The sequence below is a fragment of the Anser cygnoides genome, chromosome 2, assembly GCF_040182565.1.
Source record: "Anser cygnoides isolate HZ-2024a breed goose chromosome 2, Taihu_goose_T2T_genome, whole genome shotgun sequence".
Lineage (NCBI taxonomy): Eukaryota > Metazoa > Chordata > Aves > Anseriformes > Anatidae > Anser > Anser cygnoides.
The window spans coordinates 29,820,114-29,838,879 of NC_089874.1; the positions used below are offsets into that span (position 1 = coordinate 29,820,114).

The window sequence follows — 18,766 nt, forward strand, 5'->3', positions numbered from 1 at the left end:
TTCCAGTCTTTTTGATTTTAAAAGAGAGAGTTGTAGTAGACATATATGATTTACTTACTCTTAGCAGAGTTTGAGAGATGTACAGTTATGTTATATTTTTCTAAGCAAAATCCAAAAGAATTTAAACACAAAAGGCCTTTCTTTTGTGATGCCCGTTTTCTTCTTCCTCACCTTCAATGGCTTAACACTGACTGGGACAATGCCAATATCAGAAAAATTTACCATAAACGGAATGGATAACATTTTTACTCCATTTTATCAGTAGGAATTTTATGATTACACTTAGCAAAGTTATGTTTTTTCCTTGCATTAAAGTAGGCATACTGTTCTTACCCAGAAGAGGCATGGAATTTATTCTTCAAGCTAACAGTACAGCATCTTATATGCAAGTCTATACAACTACTTATTTTTCTCTAAGTATTAGAGATGGGGAAGTAGTTAAAGGTTATTTGCATTCTATTTGAAAGGATGTGTGAATAGCTTCTCCTTTCCAAAGATGGTCAAATTATTTACATATCTCTTTAATTTGAACAAATAAAAGCGATAACAGTTTAAATAAATTATTGAGAAGCATTGTGATACTCATGGAACACATTATTCAACAAATAGTCTGTGATTCACTTTAATAGATAACTTACTCCAAAGCATTTTCTTCATTACCAGTGTCAGAGCAGAGCCAGGCTTTTGTATTTGATCATTTCCATGCTCACCCCAACTCCCTAAAAAAAAACCTGTTTTGAAGTTAAAACGTGTAGACATTCCATTTAATTGCAAAAAGCCACAGAACTGAAACAACAAACTTTTTCCAGCTCTGTATTTTCTCTTTTTCTTTCATAGCTCCCTCCTTTCTTTCATATTCTCCTACTTGAGAAAAGAAGTGTGAAAGTGTTTGGAAAAGAGGGTTGTTTTTAATGAAATCTAGAAAATACTCTACTATTCTTCCCCACCAAAAAAAAAAAAAAAAGGTTATTTTATCCTGAAGACTGCAAGGTTATTTTTTTTTATTAATTTTTTTTTACAAGTTCCTAATAGCATTGAGATCTGGGCCTTTCTCTTCAGCATTTTGCACTTTTGCTCATGCAATGAGGTCATCTTGTGTGATATAGCAGAATCTTTTACTGACATACACTACTTTCTTTCCTTTCCCATAATCATGTAACAAGGAGAAAAGTTTGGGCCACGTGCAGCAACACCAACAGCACTGCATGCTGCTGGACCCCTGTGTATGTGACATTCAAGGTGCTGTGTCCAGAGCAGCTCTGGTGCTGCTGTGAAGTGTGAGAAAGGGTGAATCACTCCATCTGCAGTCTGCATCCCACAGACTGCAGCAGGATGGAGCCATCTTTCACCCTGCTTCTTACATGATCCTTACCCTACCTTTATGCATGGCTGGGGTTTACAAGAGTCCTATTCCATATGATCCATGTTACAAGTCCATTTTTAGTGATCAGTTCCCATTAATCACAGGGCACAAACCTAAGGACAATTCCATTCTTGCCAAAAAATCTAGCACTTATTTCTCACCTTTATAGTAGAGGTTTTGGCTTAAAAAAAAAAAAAAAAAAAAGGAGAGGAGGGGAAGAAAAAGGAACCCTGCATGTATCATCAGGACCATTGTAATAAGATAGTACGTGAGAAGCAAAGGCTACAGTAGAGTGTTTACACTGAATTTTGGATCCCACAAACTCTCATAAAATTCAGTGAATATCTAAGAAATTCTAAGTATATGGGTCCTGCTAACAGATCTCGGTTAACCAAATTCAAAAGTGATGCAATATAAAAGTGAGTGTCAAAGTCAGAAGACGGGTCTACAGTGAGCCCTCAAAGTAGGCAAAATTATTTTTATTTGTGGTATTCAATGGTAGTTTCCATAATATGCAATAGAAGATATAATGGTGTATTTAAAGTGAATATTTAGTTATGAAAAGAACTAAGGACTGACAGGCAGAAACCACAAGAGTAATAAATCCTTTTGCTGGTCTTTTTAGCCTTGTAGGAGTGCATTCTAGAAGTTTATAAAGGTCTGTATCAATTTACAGAGGTTACAAAGCAGATTTTGCAACAGATCCTATCACAGCTTTCTATTAAAGAACTGTAGGGTATAAATGTAGATATTTAATTTGTCAAGATCAGTGTAGGATTATTTTATCATAGTTTCAAATGCTCTCATTCAGCATGTACGTGTACCATTGGCTTCAGTGAGGGTTGCTTAGTAGCAGAGGATGACATCTAGGGCCTCCGCCAGTTCAGCAGAGCATGAAGGTTGGGCTGACGAAAGTATGTGTTTTTAACTGTGAGCTGTTCATCGAATAAGCAGTCGAATTGAGAGTGGAAACGAAACTTGACTTACTTTGAAAAGCTGAGACAAGGATCACTAAAATTAACACTACGTCTCCCTCTACTGGACGTAAAATGAAATGAAACTAAAACTCATTAACTGCTTACCTTCCAGCAGGATACCACCGTCATACATAGGAAGGGTAACTGATTTTTATAGTAATTTGGGGGAGTGGAAATTAGTTTGATTATCAAAACCAGAGTTGATCTAAGTTTGTAATTTTTACTTCCTTAGGTGTCAGATGCAAGTGGATCCATGAAGGTGTCAGTGGTAGCAGAGGAAAACCCCTTCTCTATGGCTATGCTTTTGTCTCAGGAGTGCTTCATTTTGGACAACGGTGCTGCAAGGAAGATCTTTGTGTGGAAAGGTAAGAGATCACTTGTGTCGCAAATGCAGAAGGAACACCGACAGCTCTAAGGAGTACACACAACACACTGAACACTAGCAAAAATTTAATACTGGCTGGACACAGTACCCTGCACGCAGTTCTTCCTTGGCGTGGTCAGTGGATAAGGATGTGAGTAAGGGCTTTGAGTCTGAGTCCTGTCTAAGGATCCTGGCTATTTTTAAGGCATCTGTAAGCCTGGGTGCTTAAATGCTTATCTAAGTGGCAACTACAAATCAAACATAAATAATCTATAATTCTATAATAGTCCTGCAATTTTTGTATATTGCCATCAAATCTCTATCTTCCATGAGAAAAATATGTGCATTGCAAGTTTGATAACAGGTATTTCCATACATTGTTTCCTGGAGGTGTGAAATTGAAAGATGAGTAAGAAGTACAATCTTCATGTCCCAGAGATCAACTAAAAGCATAAGCTTACAAATACTTTGATGCTTCTTTCTTCCTTGTGAATAGTTCTCTGTGGTATCATCAATGCTTGTAGGACTGTCTGCAATTTTTCTGACCGACCATTTTCCCAGAAGGGAACTGAGGAATTAGGTCTGGACACCCTTTACCTGGTGCTGCCATTGCATCCAGCATTGAGTATCTCCCCTTTTTTGTCTGAGGCAGTGTATTAATTGTTGTTTGGCATTTGCTTTTCTTTTTACCATGTGCGTTGTAAAGCATTGTAAACATTTTGCTTTAATACTTCATTTGCAGTTAGGAATGTGTCCTTTAAAACAGAGCATTTTGCGTGCATTGTGTTCATATAACCTAAGTTCTACATGAGCCCCTAATTCCTGGTTTTCCCTATTCACCTGACAGCTCCTAGAATAACCAACCCAATAGGATCAGACATCGTATATACAATGTAGGTCTTATGAATGCAGCCCTACATGCTCCTTTGTGCATCCTCACTTTGCTACTGTTGGTAATGATAATATGTCAAAAAACAAAACAAAAAAAGAACAACACTACATTAATCTGTGAGTCTCACCCTTGCACTGAGGGGCTGTAGTTATCATCGCTACTGGAAATCTTCACAGAATCATAGAATGGTTCGAGCTGGAAGGGACCTTAAAGATCATCTAGTTCCAACCTTCCTGCCATGGACAGGGACACCTTGCATTAGACCAGGTTACTCAAAACCGCAGGTTGCTCAAATATTCAGACCACTAAGCTGAGGAGTGCGAAACACTTTGCTAATAGTTTCGTTCAGAATTTAATACAATATATAGCTTATCAGAGCATCTTTGTAGTCTACAAAGATGTACCTCTTAGTCTAAGAGGTCTTTGAAGTATAGTCATTGATAGCCATCCGGGTCACAGAACAGATACAAAAAAAGCCATCCCACAGACGCTTTCAGAGATGTCTAATACTGAACAAGGCTGAGGAAGGAGCAATGGGTAGGAAAGGGTGGTGGTAAATTGCACAGCATAGCCAGATTAAAAAGGCTTTTTACTCATTTACTCAGTCTGTAGAACAGTGGTGGTACCCAATGAGGGGAAGGCAGTTCTGGACAGCACCTTCATTTAACACATTGGAACCCAGAAAGGGACAATTCAGAGAAAGGAAACAGGTTGTTATTGTTGGATGCATACAACTTTTTTTTTTTCCAGTTACTTTAACTGTTTTCAAAACCACTAAGGTACTGTTTCGACCATTCAACTTTGTGTGAATGTTATTACTCATGCTATGTCCAGCATTTGTGTTTGTTCAAGACAGGCATTGGCAAGGCTGCAGAGAACCTGGCTCAAGGACATCTTATTTTTGCAGGATCTGTGAGCTCATTGCCCTTTCTCATGTATTGTTATCCTTCTGTTTTAACCAGGCAAAGATGCTAACCCACAAGAGAGAAAGGCTGCCATGAAGAATGCTGAAGCATTCATACAGCAGATGAATTATCCTGCCAACACACAGGTGAGATCTATTTATGAGATGATACCAACAGAGAATGAACTCTGTTAAGGGCTTTGTTTTTAAATAAAAAAAAAAATAAAAAATAAAAAAAATTAATGGCATGTAAGACCATAAGGGCAGTGTTTCACTTACAAATAATTCAAAAAAGTTTTTGTTCGAGTAGCCATGTCAGTTTTGTTTTTCTTCCATCCCATGTTTCTTATTTCATTTCAGATTCAAGTGCTTCCAGAAGGAGGTGAAACGCCAATTTTCAAACAATTTTTCAAAGACTGGAAGGATAAAGATGAAAGTGATGGCTTTGGCAAAGTATATGTCACAGAGAGAGTGGCTAAAATTGAGCAGATTGAATTTGATGCTACCAAGTTACATGACTCTCCACAAATGGCTGCCCAACATAACATGGTAGATGATGGTTCAGGGAAAGTAGAGGTAATTTTTGTGTTGTAATTAACAAACATGCAGTTTGCATTGACCCAATTTCTTCGGTTACTTATAACAGGCTAAACTGCTACTAAATGTTTTGCCATTTAAACTGTGGTGTAGAGTAAAACTACATTAATGGCAATGTTATTCCTGCCATCAGAAAAAGTATTTTGAAGTGGAAAGTGAATCTCTATGTCAGCTGTATGCTGACATGTCATGTTATTTTGATACTCATGAAAGACATTGTAGCAGTCATCAGCAAAAATCAAAGAGAAGAAATGTCTTCCCTTTCACAGAATACCTTTTAAAGAAATATTTTAAATATGATTGTTGTCCTAAAGGAATACTTCTAGCCCACATCAGCTTGAAATCTGGAAGGGGAAGACTTTCCCTTGGAGTCAGAAATTCAATCCGTTTCTTTACATACATCTTCATGTATCTGTCCTATCTGCTTCTTTGTCCCTAGTGGGTCTCTCAGGTAGCCTGGATTTGAAGAGAATATGATGGCTTTAGAGTCCTTCTAAATATACCCATATCCCATTTGAATCTCTTCATATTAGTCTTTCACATTATTGAAGTTAATATCTTTGGACTACAGAGGCTTTGTTTGGCATTTACGAGCACTAGGACAAGAGGAACTGGCCTCAAGTTGTGCCAGGAGAGGTGTAGGTTGGATATCAGGAAAAATTTCTGAAAGGGTTGTAAGTCTGCTCAGGGAAGTAGTTAAGTTATCATCCTTGGAGGTATTCAAAAAAATGTGTAGATGTGGTGCTTAGGGATATCATTTGGTGGTAGACTTGGCAGTGCTGGGTTAACAGTTGGCCATGATGATCTTAGAGGTCTTTTCCAACCTAAATGAGTCTGTGATTGCACCAACACAGCCTATGTTGGGATTCTGGAAGTAAGAGGAGGGATAAATACCTACAGTCTCATTGGTATATTTTCCGAGTTTCAGACCTCATACTTGGGATGGTGCATAGACTTGAGACACAGCATCTAGGTCTGAAGCATTTTTTGCCATATAGTTTTAGAAGTATGTTTTTGGAGGTCAGTCATTAACTGAATTGAGCTTTAGTGAATCAAATAGGAAGAAATCTGCAAAACTGTATGTTATTTAACTACAATGTACCTCTCCCAAATAGCATGATAGTTCTATTATGAACCATAATATTGTGCCATTCATGTCACATTATCATCTTAAGACATTAAAAAAGTTCAACATAGCATTATGTTGATAGAGTGATATTAAAGAAAGCATCAGGACAAAGAAAAGTGCACTGCAATGGCTTGTTGGTGATCGCTATTCATTTATTCAGTGCACGTAGGGTACAAAGATCTGCTTCAAAGAAGAATCTTTCCTGGCTTTATAACGTAACAATTGGGTACATAAGCAAAAGTTGCTTAAGGGATGATACAGTAAATTTCTCCTTAAAGTGTCTCAGGATGAAGTTCAGCATTTGCCAATGATTTCTGTGTTTCCCAGATCTGGCGTGTGGAAAGCAGCGGCAGAGTTCCTGTGGAACCCGAGACATATGGACAATTCTATGGTGGTGACTGCTACATTGTCCTCTACACTTATCCTAAAGGGCAGATCATCTACACATGGTATGTTTGGTCAGCTTTGCACAGACCTCTAGCATGTGGATATTATTTTATGCTAACTTTTTGTCCTGCTCAGAAGAGTAGAACCACATGTAAATACAAGGTTATTTACTATGTATTTGTCATGCAGTATAAACTCTGGATCATTTTGAAACTGGACTTAACTATTGTTGTGTTGTTTGTTTGTTTTTTACCATATCTTCCTCAGGCAAGGAGCCAATGCTACAAAAGATGAACTGACAGCATCTGCATTTCTGACTGTTCAGCTTGATCGCTTATTGAATGGTCAGGCTGTGCAGGTTAGTGTCTTTCAGATGAAATTCAACAGAGCATGCAATATAGTTGAAGAAACAATGAAAATTGAAAGGAAGTTATAGTGTTGGAAGACTGGGAATATCAACTGCTCATAGTGACTCCTTCTGTGCATGTATTTTCTGTGTAGTAAGATATTTAACTTTCTTTCATCAGTGAGTAAACTACCTGAACTTACTTACGTTTACAACAGCTTAATGGCATGAAGGTTAACCATGAAGCCCTGTAAACTTATCTCCCAGCTCACCCTGCAGGAAATTGTGCATGTGGCCATACTCTCAGATTTTCTTAGAAAATGGTATCTGGTCTTTAACCACTTGTTAGTAGTTAGCTTCGTTGCAGAAGATGGATGTATCTGCTTAGTTAAAAAGCAAACAAGCAAGTTTGTGTTCACACAGTCTGCTTGTCATCTACCCCTTTCTACAGATAAAACCAAACTGCCAGTTACTTGAGTTCATTTCAAAATAATCTAGTTTTTCAAAATTTTGCCTTTTCTTCATACAACTAACACTATTCGCTCCTCATATTTATCTTAAAATATCTTTCTTACTTGTTGGCATTAATCTTTGGAAATGATTACTTTGCAGAGCACTATATAGCCTTAAACAAGGTCATTCTATATTTCATTAGCTATGATTATTAAAAATCTTCACATATTAAGTCAGAGTAACTTCCAGGTACATTTTAGGATTCACCTAACTTGGTAGCCTTTCCTCTTTGGAAGACTTGTCCAAGCTTTTCTCCAATTAATAACAAGCCCCTCATGAATGTTTTTTTCATATCTCTTAGTTTTCCCACTTGCTGCAGTAGAGATTGTTTGATGTCAGAAAGAAAAGGAAAAAAAAAAACATAAAGTCAAGGAACTTTCCCTTTCTCCTTTTCACTGAAACAGAGTTGTATACATATAATTTGGATAACTGACTGAACGTCAGTGTCTACAGAAGTCTGTATCAAGCTAAAGCACAGTGTTCCTTTTTTCCTTTTAAGTCAGTGGAGGTTCCCTGTTTGAATTATCTCTTTTGAATGTAGAGAACAGAGATATAACACAACCTAAAACTGCCTTTTATTTCCTTCAACTTTCACTGACTGAAAATTAGGTTTTAGTCCTGCCTGGTTTTACAGACTGTGTACATGGCCTGTGGAGACTGAAGGATAAGATCCTCCTAGGGCAACCCACTTTGAAGCAGGTGTTTGACAGAGAATAGCCACGTGTGCCTCTCTGTCTCCTTTTGATTATACAGGAAGCTGCAATGTTTAGCCTAGACAAGACACCTGACTTACAGAGGGCAAAAACTGGGAGAAGTGAAAGCCACGTGAAAAGCCAGAGCAGGGGAACCAGCCAGAACTATGTCACAGGCTCTGGCTTGACCCAGCTGTTGTGAGGAACATACCTTGGATTTTCCCATCCCATAGTGCCTTAAGCTCTACACTTGCAGAAAGGGTCTGTGCACTGGCTCTGAGGAGACCTTATAGTGGCCTTCCAGTACCTAAAGGGACCTACAACAGAGCAGGAAAGAGACTCTTTGTCAGGGAGTGTAGTGATAGGACAAGGGGTAATGGTTTTAAACTAAAAGAGGGGAGATTTAGATTATATATTATGAAGAAATTATTTACTATGAGAGTGTTGAGGCCGTGGAACGTTGCCCAGAGAAGCTGTGGATGCCCCATCCCTGGAGGTGTTCAAGGCCAGGTTGGATGGGGCTTTGGGCAACCTGGTCTGGTGGGAGGTGTCCCTGCCCATGGCAGGGTGGTCTAGGAGGTCTTTAAAGTCCCTTCCAACCCAACCCATTCTATGATTCTATGTTTCTATGACATCGTCAGGTAAAAGATGTGAGATAAGCTAGTCCTAGCATGACTAGGATGTATGCTCTCCTCTCCTCCCTAGTGAGGAGGCATGTGTAGGGGAAGAGGTGGGAGGCCTCCTGTTTTCACACACAGGCTCAAGCAGAAAGATGACTAAGGACAAGCAGGGATTTTCTAGGCACTAGAAGGTAATTCTGTGCTTCCCATTCCTGAATTACCAAAGTAAGGGCTTCTCACACCCACCAAGGTGCAGTTAATTTAGATAGCAGATGATACTTTTAGCTATTAATCAGTTATGATTTATGATTGAAATTACATTAAGGAAAGATTAAAAGATTCCCAGTTAATTATTCCTTGAAATATTCTTAACATATGATCTATCTTTAGACGGAGTTCAGCACAATATGGTCCTTCCCCATACCCATGACCAATACTAACACTAGAGAATTACTACAGCAAAAATAACATTACTACCAGCAGCTGCAATAATAATAAGCTGTATTATGAAAGCTGAAGGACGTCCACCTCACTGCAGTGGACATGATACTTAAAAATGTTTTTTTAGCCTGCAGTGAATTTAAGAATATGTGTGTGTGTGTGTGTGTGTGTGTAAATACATATATATATATGTGTGTGGATTTGTATGCATATACGTGCCTACCTATAATATATTACCTATACTTAATATCTGTATAAGCATTATTTGAAAGGTTTAAAGTATTCTATTTTTGCTCACTAGGTGGCACTACAGTATAAATTACTATTAAAAGGCCGTGACAAAATTTGTTTTGCAGGAACACGTTTCCCTCAGCATTTTTCTTTCCTTTTTTATTTTTTATTTTTTATTTTTTCCCTTCATTTGTAGAAATCCTGCCACAATTTCGCAGCTTGGAACCCACAAGTATACATATTCTGGGGCATCCTTATCAGGCAGTGTTACCAGTCTGACCAGCTGCGTGCTAGCTAGAAGCACTGCTTTTACTGCCCACGACCACTTGCTAGGCTGGAGCAGCCCTTCCTTCTTCAGCTCCTTTGCTTCCCACTGCCTCCAGCCTCACCAGGCAGTGCTCAAGGGCTGGCACTGGTGCTCTCCACTTCTCCTCTGCTGGCTATGCAGCACGCCTTTCTCCTTTCTTTCCTTCCTGGGGGTGATCCCCAGGAGCAGCTACAGAAAGGTGGGGACCTGCAGCCCTCCGGGTGGAAGGGGCCACGGGGACCCCTGTTGAGCAGGCATTGGGCGGGAAGTGAGGGCTCAGTGACTCAGCTGCCCACACCCTGGGCTCTGCTATCTCCAGCTGAATACAGCAGCATCTTCAGCGGGCTGGCATTGCCACATCCTCTGGGTATTTTGCTCAGAAAGCAGAGCCAGTACAGCTCCGCCCTGCACTGGTGCCTTCCTAGAAAACAGTTTCCATTTATTTCCTTTTCTTTTTCTCCCCAGCCTTTCTCTTCTGTCATCCTCCCTTTTGCCTTCATCTTGTGGGAGACGCAAGTCACTTTTTTCATGTATAACGCTAGGGGAATTTGGATAGGAAATCTGTATGTGGTGTAGCTTTTCACTGTCACTTTTTTGTTTCTTTCAGTGGGAAAAATAAAGGATACTGTCATAAAGAAAGAATAAACAGTTGTATACAAATAACTTTTATAGCACATTTAACCTAAAAATAGCATTTCTACATAGCTCAATGTTCTTTGAGATTGCAGTAATGTCTTTTGTATCTGTAATGGAAGCTCCTTTTTGTCATCTATGTTATCCTCTGCAAGATAGATTTATGTTCATCTTTTCCATTCTATTACAGATAAATACACATAGAAATAAAGAAAAGGATGAATAACCAACCTCTTCTGCTTAAGTACACAGCCCCTAAACTTCCAAGCTATTTTAATGGGAATTAAGTGGCACTATGAAACTCTATGAAATGACAGTTCTTTTGAAAAAGTGTAATTTTCTTATTGCAGTAGATAGCAGCCATTTTAATCAGCTAGACATTATGTTAGAAGTTTGAATCCTGTCTGTGTGTTAGCATGATTGACAAAAAATCTCACAAATACTATAACTTTACTGTGTCTGGAACTATATTTTTAGAGCTTCTCAGTTTGCCAGTTCTCATTCTTGCTAACATTCTTAGCTTTATTGGCTAAATTCCCCTATGCAACTCAACAAAGACTAAAAATAATTACCTGTGTCCTTATGTTTCTTTTATTCCATTTTTTTTATCTACATACAGATTAGAGTCAGCCAAGGCAAAGAGCCTGCCCATTTACTGAGCTTGTTCAAAAATAAGCCACTTATTGTCTACAAGAATGGGACATCCAAGAAGGAAGGTCAGAAACCCGCTCCACCCACACGGCTCTTCCAAATCCGCAGAAACCTGATATCTATCACCAGGATTGCGGAGGTAAGGTCACCTGCTAAGTAAAAACAAATATTCCCCATGGGAAATGGTGTAGCTGCCATGAACCCCTCTGACTATTTCTGTTGGGTAGTCACATCTGTAGGAATGCAGAATCTAAATCCACTGCTCTATGTGACCAACCTATCTCATAGATCAAAGAGAATACAGTTTAACTGGCTACGACCAAGCTACGTGTTTCAGAGGAAACTAGGAAAATGCGCAATGAACAGTCAGCTGGCAAAGAACAGACAAGAAATCAGCAGCCCTTATGAGACAGTCTTTCCTATTGCCAAATCATTTCAAGATTTGTCCTTCAAGTCAGTTCCCTACATCAAGTGAAGCACTTCTCTAATTTATGTCAGTATAAATCTAGGGAAAAATCAAATTTAAAAAGCATAGCTGATAAACATCTATCTATACATTTTATATAAACATGCAAAATAGAGATCCCATTATTTGAAAAACAGAAGAATAAAACAATTTCTTTCTTGATCTAGGTTCATGTTGATGCAACGTCACTAAACTCCAATGACGTTTTTGTTCTGAAACTGCCAAATAATTCTGGCTACACCTGGATGGGAAAAGGAGCAAACAAAGAAGAAGAAGAAGGAGCTCAATACATTGCCAGTGTTCTTAAATGCCAGACTACTAAGATTAATGAAGGCCAGGAACCAGGTTGGTATGAAACCCCGTGGTTCTGAATGGGCAGCTGAGAATACACAGCACTATATGGAAATATAGCCCAAATGTTTTTTACAATTATGTATGTTGTAGGCAGAACCATATGCTCACTATCTCACTTTGAAAGTCTAACACAACATTTTACCATGGACATCTATCCAGAATTGGCTGAGGCACAAGTAGTGCAATGCCCTGTATGTCTGTAGGGCAGTAGCAGAAGCTGCAGAGTGTGGTCCTTTCTTTACTCTGGGTGACTATGAGGGGAGGAAGAAATTGCTCTGTCTAGGGCTGCAGGTGATACCTTTATATTATTTTAACAAACTGGAGGAAGAACTGAAAGAAAATAAACTTATCTTTGAGACAACAAAGAAGAGACTCTTCAGGGATTCTTGAAACAGTATCTAACAAGATAAACCATAAAATATCAAATCCACTGCTGAATAGATTATATGTTATTTATTTCAGAGGAATTCTGGAAAGCACTTGGAGGTAAAAAACAATATCAGACTTCATCACAGCTCTTGACAAAGGGTGAAGATCATCCTCCTCGTCTGTATGGTTGTTCTAATAAGACTGGCAGATTTATTGTAAGTGTATCATGGATACTTTCCCTTCTCTTTAATTATATAATTTCTGGCATATTTTAGCTTGGGAATCATCAAACATTAAGGATGAATTTAGGGATCTGGCTTTGTGTAGGTAGTAGTGCTTGGCAAGAGCTAGAGTGTTGAGGTTTGGTGCTTTGAATCAATCCAAGTGCAGAGAACAGACAGAAGAATAAATAGCAGAGATGTCTGCATAGCCTGTTCTAGCCTGGGACTAGAGGCTTGCAGATGGAAGAAGCTAAAGCATTTGCTTAGTCAAAAGCAATTGTGTTTTTGCAGAACATTGCTAGACTGCTGTCATTTCTCTGAGAAGGTGCAGGTCAGTGCCTTGGCCCTTACATGTTTGATGGTGGTGGTGATGAAAAGAAATGTCCTGAGCCCTTGCCAAAAATCCTTAGCAGCCTGAAATTTTACATTGAGATTTAGGACATGTAATTAATGCCTCTAGGTAGGAAGACTTATTTCCTTAGCAGAAATACCTGGAGCTGTATGCTGGGTATTAAGTCTATGGTTCAGGCTTAATTGCTTACTGTATTCTGGAAGAGTAACACTGTGTCACTGTTTGGCAAGGATGCACTAATTTTTAGGTAGGAGACATAGTTGGCTACCTTCTCTGCAGTCTCCTTAAGAGACAGCCAATTCATTTGGAGAGGGATAAAACAAATAGGATCCTTTAATAAGGACTTCAAAATCTTATAAAAGTAGTAAGGCATATTCTTCTAGCAAGCTTCTAAAATGCTCCTGTGAAATACAATAACAGTAACCAATCTCACTATAATAGCTTTCTGGGAGCTATGCACTTGTGTGGATTTTGTTCTAAATTCCCTCTAAATTTGGTGAAATTCCCTATCTCGTGTAGCATTTCTGTAGTAACTGAATCACCACTGTTAGAGCTCACCAGAACAGGTAGGTCAGATCACTCTGAGTTTCTGGCCACCATAATGTGGTAGAGAGAAAAAAGGAATTACTTCTGCACCATATGATCCCAATCCCTCTAGTGCTCCTATGTGACCAAGCATAGTCAAACCCTTGAAAGCCCTTCACAAGTAGCAAAGTAACCATTAGCTAGCTACGTTATTACCTCTGCTGGTCATACAGATGAAAATTAAACTGCTTTCCTATGTGCCTGTAAATCCATGGAAGAAGCAAGCAGTCTGTGCTTCCTTTGGGACTAATCCTCAATGGCTTGGTCAATTACAACGTCCCATTTTCAAGTGACTGGAAAGCTTACTTGGATGTGTATTTCATCACTGAGCTCACCACTTCCAAACTGAAGTCGTTTCTTTTCCTTATTAATGAATGTAAGCTGCATGAATATAACAGGTATAAGATTGATTTAGTTAGTTCGGTACAAGTTGCACTATGGAAATTTCCCTGTCCCTTTCTTCTAGCAGACCTCAGTCCCAACTTACAATAATCACAATTTCAATTATCCCTTAAAAAAATCTTTGGTTTGTCTAAAATCAGAATATCTTGAGAAATTATTAAAGCAAAAGCAAAAAATACCCACCATAGTATCCTTTTTAGATTGAGGAGGTCCCAGGAGAATTCACTCAGGATGACTTGGCTGAAGATGATGTCATGTTGCTGGATACCTGGGAACAGGTAAGCTGTGTACTTCACCTTTTTTTTCCTTTTTTTTTATGATAACAAGAATTTATTCCTAAAAACTTAGAATGTAAGATGGGAGGAAAAATCACCTTAGTGAAAATGAAAGAGGTTTTGTTTTCCTTAAATTATATCATCAGGAGCTATAATTTCTGAGCTATATGATGTTCTAGTGTGAACATATATGATTGAATTTCCAAGCATAATGTGACACCATGGCAGACATTTCCCATTAAAACCAATGGAGACTGCAAGAGTATAAGCCCCAGCATTGTTCTGAAATGCTCCTGATAATGCTCTTGACTTTATCCCTAAAATTTTTTAATTTTAAGAAAGAAGGTTATTGAAAAAAAGTTATGCAGAAGCCACAAAATCAATGTAGTAGTAGCACCTATAAAAATCTTACTAAAGAAGGGGACAAACACTAGACCTTTACACAAATTTCTTCCCAAGAACTGGCTAGAGGGTATTAGAAATAACCTCTATAATTTTCCCAGGTTCACAGAAAACTGAAAATGTTGAGAGCTTTTCAGATGACAGGCAAATTGAGGTGTGCTTTCTGCACTCACAGTATTTCTCACAGTATATTCTCTCTACTCTTTCTCTGCCCCTTGGAGGGAAAGGGGGAGAAGACCACAGATCCCATGTTTTGTCTGTCTTCTTCAAGGACAGAAGGCTGAGATTTTAGGAAATGAGAAGGAATATCCAAGGCCCATTCAAGAAAGAGCTGGGGGGAAGGCAGTATTAAAAGATGGGTGAAAAAGGTGTTGGGACATACTGACTCAGGTACGAATGAAAGAAATGGAGCTAGTTTCCAAAAGAATTCTTGACAGAAAAAAAAAAAAATAATAATAATGTGAGGATTGCAGGTTGAGGCTCTGGGTGTTGGGTTATTCAGTGGAGTATTCAGTTACCCTGGGTAGCATCTGCCACAGGGCACAAGTGTTGATGCCTACGCAGAGCTCAATCCAGAGACAGCTCCTATTCAGTGTTTTTGCCTACACCTAAAGAGCAATTTCCTCGCAAACTTGTAAAAGATAACCATGGAAAAGGTAATTAGAGTTCCATTCATCCAAATGAATGAAGTCCAGCCATCCAGTGTCAAGAGTGGTGAAATTTTCGAGTATAGAACTACAGTCTCTAGCAAGGGGAAAAAACAAAAAACACCAGTAACTTTGGCTTATGAGAGCTGTGCATCTCTGCAGTACTTTCATAACATATATTCTATCTCCTAGTGGAATCAGCTATTTTGTAGTTTGCCTGCTGCACAAAACATCCTTACAACAACATGGGAGCTAAATTGTTCTCTCCTCTATTTGCAGGTTTTTATCTGGATTGGGAAAGATGCTAATGAAACTGAACGACAGGAATCCATGAAATCTGGTAAATCAAATCGATCTGATGGAAGTCCAAGTGAAGAAACATCAACAGTATTTAAATAAATGAAAAGATGTTGTAGAAGAAATTCAGTTATTCTTACAGTGTTGTTTAAAAGGCTTATTGGGTTTATTAGGTTTTAATCCTGGAGAAGATTATTTTTCTTTGAAATATGACTTAAAACTCATTGTATCTTTCTTATCTGTAAGTTTATGAAGAGAAGAATTAATCAACAGAGCATTAAAAGGCTGCAGAGCTTTTTAAAGAGTATATAAAAGATCTCTATGAAAAGAAACTGCACTGAGAAGAATAGGAATTTTAAAGGAGATAACTGCTGACCTGCACCCTACACTAATATATATAGTCAAGGAATGCCAACAAAACCCCAAGTCTTTGTATTGCCACACTTCACTGAGTTAAACTTGGAGGAGGAAATTCCAATTGCAGAACAAATCAAGTCAGTTTACTTGGAAGGCACCTCCTTGAAAAATCCTGGGTCATCTTTAGTGCAGTTTCATATAGCTGAGCCTTCCTGATGAAGTTCCTGCTAAAAATGCTTGCAGGCATTTCCCCAGGGCAGCTAAGGTTACCTAGCTGCATTTCTGACAGGCACTGATGTCACATTGAGATGCAGAGGGAAACTATACGGAATGCAGCTATGAGGCTTTTACGTGGGAAAAATGGGACTGAAGCCTGTGCATTTGCACTGCACCAGCAAATGCCTTCTCCTGGTCAAAAGCCAAAACATGGCTGTATGGCAATAGACTGACCAGAGTAACAATCATAGTTTTAATCTGGTGGAAAATTCTTTCACTGACATCTGAATCAGCAATTACTCGATCATTTCATTGCCTTTGAAATAATTTAATTGAATACTTTATTATTATAGCCCGGGGTTCTTTCACTGGGGCTTTTAATGCATTTTTTATGCCAAAGGAATGAACTAATATTTTACATGTTTTATATCCCCTCTGTTTTTAGCCAAACGCTATATTGAAACAGATCCTTCTGGCAGAGATAAGGGGACCCCCATCGTTATTGTGAAGCAGGGGTACGAACCCCCAACATTCACCGGCTGGTTCCTGGCTTGGGACTCCAACAAATGGAAAAACTGACGTACCCGAGAAAGCTTCAGCTTCAAGCCAAAGAATGATGAGAGCACAGCTATTTTCTAGTATTTTTATTCATAAGCTTATGCAACGATATGATGCAGCTGTTGTTACACTTGCCCAAGCTTTTCTATGAATAACTTAGAAAATCTCAGCACCGGAAAGGCTAAATGATAATTATAAACTTGTCAAGTGAGGTAGGTGGAGCTACATGTGGAAAATATGGAAAGTGCTACCATACTTTGTTTAATCAATGAGTTCTTCACACAGAAGCCGTGGATCAGTCACTGTGCTAAAATGGGCCATATTCTGCCTTCACTTAAAAATGGAAACTAATGCCAAATAAATTCTTTTAGATTAAGGTCAGCATAATTTTGTGCAGAATTTGGCCTGATGAAGGACTAATTCTATATCTCATGTAAAATTTCAGATGGTGCCTGACCCAGAGTGGGAGCTTTGTCTTGCAGGGGGCAGATAAGAGATGAGTATTTCAAAAAAACTGTTCTTAACATGTTTGTTTGCTCCTCTTGGTCTAGTTAGTAAAGTTTGAGCTTTGAACAGTATGCTTGTAAGAATATGAAATCAACAAGGGTATTTTGTGTACTTTTTTTAGGGTCTGTCTAGCTCATTTTAATAGATTTCTTTAGATTTCTGTATGTGAATCAGACTCTAGCTCCAGATCTTTTTAACTGAAGCTCTTAAACACATTCTAGGGCACTACTGCTTTTAAGTGGAAGCAGAAGTAACAGCTTTAAAAATACTTACTCTGCCTTAACCAGACTGCACTTAAGCCATACTTTGTCCTGGTTGCCTTACTCAGCAGTACTCTGTGTTTTTTTTCTGGCATGGAGATTGCTCACATTGTCAGGTACAAGATGTGTTGCTAACTCATTTTCTAAAGGTCTCAGTCAAACATCAGCAAAGAAACCCCATTGTTTTAGTAACATTCCACAGCCTGGAAATTTGGAGTATGAGTAAGCACCGCGTAATAAGGCCTTATGTTTTCCCTCAGTTATTTTGATTTTTTTGTTGTTATTCTGGTGAATTTAAGAGTACATTTTCAAAGTGTTTTTATTATTATTATTATTATTTTTATTATTTGTAGGTTATCCAGAAAAGTCTCCTTAAGAGCACTAGGAAAAATTCTGCTACAAATTTTAGCACTGCTTTGAGCACTTATCCTGTAATGCTTGTTTTAAACAATTTGTACAGCTGTAAATCATGTCAATGTGGCTTTTTAATGAACGCTTTTGAACTCCTTTATTGTTCTCGTAAGTTAGTTTGGAAATTGAAATTTTAGTCATTTTTGTATTTTTTACCATGATTATGATTTTGAATCTGAGTCATGCAAAAGAGTGAATTTAGTCTAAGCTCATATCAGTAACAAAAGAATGGAGAAGCTAAATGATTAATTCTGAGAGCTTTTCAGCTTTAACCATTTGTTTAAATCTCTCCTTAGATAACTGGGCTGTATCTGAATGTCATTTCATTCAAAATAAAATTACAAAACAATACTGTATACGCAGAGCTGGTTTTCTTATCTCTGGCGTATTGTTGCTCGATGAGTCCACTGATGTCTAGAAAACCTTCTTAAAAAAACAAACAAACAAACAAAAAAAACAGTAGATAACCTTCCTCTTCAGATGGACAATGCAATGATAAATTGTGTGTGTGTGTGTTTGGTTTTTACTTTGAAGCCATTTTACCCAATGGAGAGTTAACTCTTCACAACAATTCTAAAGTTACAAACCCATATGAAAATGAAAGAACTGGGTACTTATTAGCATATTATTTCATCCTGAAGAAAAACTACCACTGCTGTTATTAAATTCTTTGGCTTTACAATTTCCTGCTTGCAGAAATGATCCACTACAGGAATGATATTTTAATCAATAATAGGAAATGGTTCTAAGCTTGTTTTTAAAGCATAGGTCTTGCTTTTTTATTTATGAGAGGAGAAGAGATGTTGTCCTTTTGCTGGAAGGAGCACAAAGATGTATTCAGCTACTCAGCTCATGCACTTCATACAGCCACCGAGCAGTCTGTGATTATCTCATGGTTGTCTTTGACACATGCATATGATTATTTCTGAAAAATAACAGTTATAGTAGCTCCTTAACCAAGGATTAGACAAGATTTACTCTGGTTGTATATCAACAACTCCCAGAACAGTGAGAGCTCTGGACCCTACACAGGCTGTCAG

The 18,766-nt window shown here is 38.3% G+C and overlaps 1 protein-coding gene across 1 annotated transcript in view; it reads left to right on the forward strand.

The window, feature by feature from the left end:
• The window catches only part of SCIN (scinderin), a 52,606-nt gene extending 34,524 nt beyond the window's left edge, over positions 1-18,082 (forward strand). The window contains exons 6-16 of the mRNA XM_048075408.2: positions 2,573-2,705; positions 4,559-4,647; positions 4,861-5,076; positions 6,554-6,675; positions 6,881-6,971; positions 11,016-11,186; positions 11,681-11,858; positions 12,330-12,451; positions 13,997-14,074; positions 15,400-15,460; positions 16,436-18,082. Of these exons, the coding sequence (XP_047931365.2) occupies positions 2,573-2,705; positions 4,559-4,647; positions 4,861-5,076; positions 6,554-6,675; positions 6,881-6,971; positions 11,016-11,186; positions 11,681-11,858; positions 12,330-12,451; positions 13,997-14,074; positions 15,400-15,460; positions 16,436-16,569 (1,395 nt within the window). The 3' untranslated portion in view covers positions 16,570-18,082. The remainder of the gene's footprint in view (positions 1-2,572; positions 2,706-4,558; positions 4,648-4,860; positions 5,077-6,553; positions 6,676-6,880; positions 6,972-11,015; positions 11,187-11,680; positions 11,859-12,329; positions 12,452-13,996; positions 14,075-15,399; positions 15,461-16,435) is intronic.
• The last annotated feature ends 684 nt before the right edge of the window (positions 18,083-18,766 follow it).